General features: G+C 38.3%; 1 protein-coding gene across 1 annotated transcript in view; it reads left to right on the top strand.

Annotated features, from left to right (window-relative positions):
• Nucleotides 1-541: 541 nt before the first annotated feature.
• Nucleotides 542-2073, top strand: part of LOC102198988 (interferon-inducible GTPase 5-like) — a gene marked incomplete at its 5' end in the record, with an annotated part of 4134 nt that continues 2602 nt past the window's right edge. The window contains 2 exons of the mRNA XM_005755462.1: nucleotides 542-1106; nucleotides 1813-2003. Coding sequence (XP_005755519.1) covers nucleotides 542-1106; nucleotides 1813-2003 — 756 coding nt within the window. The remainder of the gene's footprint in view (nucleotides 1107-1812; nucleotides 2004-2073) is intronic.

Genomic DNA, 2073 nt, shown 5'->3' with positions numbered 1-2073 from the left:
TATCCTTGGTTCTTTGTAGCATTTTTAAGCTGATACGCGGGGGTTTATCTTTCCAAAGGAATTTGGAAATATATGAATCCTGCCTTGTGTAGCTGTAACAAGACTTTGTTTAAAAAGCGAACACTGCTATATTATTCCCATCTGATTTAGGTATATTTATTTGATTGAACAACTCCTACAGTTAATTACTGGGAATGTAACCTCTGTGCTCCCGCTAGGGATTAATCAGCTCAGTAAGCTCCTCGATCTTATTGTCCAAAGACCTCACATTACCTGTGATCACTGGAACAGCTCCAGCAGTGACACTCCTTTGTTGTCTTCATAGCTCCTCGGGTATTATGGCAGTCGACCTGCAGGGAAATTTCAAGAGCTAAAATGTTAAGAACTTTAAATTTTCAGTGTATGGAAATGTATTAAGGCCATTTCAATACACTGAAATGCCCTTAACATCATACAGTTTTGTATGTTAACTGAAATAAAAAAAATAGGTATTATTATTTTTCCAATTGTGTAATAACTTTCTACATATCTCTTACTGCAGTTATCGAGGATCAGGGTGGCTGTTCAAACTGACTGTAAATCAGTTACAATAGAAATTAAAGCTCTACAACTCCATCACAAACCATTAGCTGCTGGAATAGTCAAGGAGCCACTGGGGATGGACGACATCACACTAAATATCGCCATCACTGGAGAATCTGGTTCTGGCAAATCCACCTTTGTAAATGCCTTCAGAGGCATCAGTGACGAAGATGAGGGAGCCGCTCCGACCGGCATTGTAGAAACCACCTCAGAGGTCACACCGTACCCCCATCCAGAGTATCGTAATGTTACTTTATGGGATCTTCCTGGAATCGGCACCACCAAGTTTACAGCTGATAAATACCTGGAGCTTGTTGGATTTGAGAAGTTTGACTTCTTCATCATCATCTCAGCTGCTCGGTTCAAAGAGAATGATGTGAAACTCGCTCAGGAGATTCAGAGGATGAAGAAAAAGTTCTATTTTGTTCGCTCAAAGATTGACAACGATATAAATGCTGAGAGAAGAAAGAGAGACTTCAGTGAAGAGAGGACTCTGACAACAATCAGAGAAGACTGCATTCAAGGTGAGTGACCTCATTCAGGTGCAAAATAACATAAGTCTGAAAAAAAATCAGCTGCATGGGATATTTTTGTTATATGTTATGGGTTTTTTTTAAGAATCCAAAAACAATCTCCATGCCCCTCCATCTCATAGTTTCTTAGCAAAACACGAGGATTTTTTAAAAAAAGCACAAAAAAATCAATGTTTTATTACAACTAACTATGCATAATTGTTCTGAGATTCATTACCTTTGGTTATGAACAAAATAAACCTGTTGGGACATGATCATCTGAGTTCTTCATACTGCCAATTAATGTATGAAATGATTATTGGATATGTTTTTTTGACTCAGGTATAGGATACCACCAGATTGCAATTTCAAAAGAGAAATTTTTACGTTTAATAAAAACTAAAACTATGAGTTTTACAAATAAACCTGATAAAATGGGGGGAAAAAATATTTATATATATACCGGTATATAAAAAATCGATGTCTCATTCACTCTTGGCATACAGAGAGAGAGAGAGAGAGAGAGAGAGAAAGAGAGAAAACACCTGTTGGAAACAATGACTAAACAATAACCTGAAACTCACAATGCTATTCCACAGGGTTGCAGGAAACTGAAGCTGAATCAACTGATAATTCTCTGTAACTAATATTAAGAACAGCTAGCATTTTATATTATATATTTATGATCGTCACATCATGTTTTCCTTCTGTGACACAGGAGTCAGAGGACTGGGCATCAAGTCGCCACAGGTCTTCCTGGTGTCCAGCTTTGAGCTCCACCTGTACGACTTCTCTCTCTTACATGAGACCTTAGAGAGAGAACTTCCTGAACTCAAGAGAGATGCTCTGCTGTTTGCTACACCCAGTTTCAACCTGGAGATCATCAGCAAGAAGAAAGAAGCTTTCAAGGTAAGATTGTATTGCTGCTGTGTTTAGGATCATTGTCCTGTTGATCAGTTAGCAGTACCTGGCTGCTGCT

The sequence above is a fragment of the Pundamilia nyererei genome, unplaced genomic scaffold (assembly GCF_000239375.1).
Source record: "Pundamilia nyererei isolate P.nyererei 1_Seehausen unplaced genomic scaffold, PunNye1.0 scaffold01570, whole genome shotgun sequence".
NCBI classification, from domain to species: Eukaryota; Metazoa; Chordata; class Actinopteri; order Cichliformes; family Cichlidae; genus Pundamilia; species Pundamilia nyererei.
This window is presented reverse-complemented; position numbering and strand designations above follow the sequence as displayed.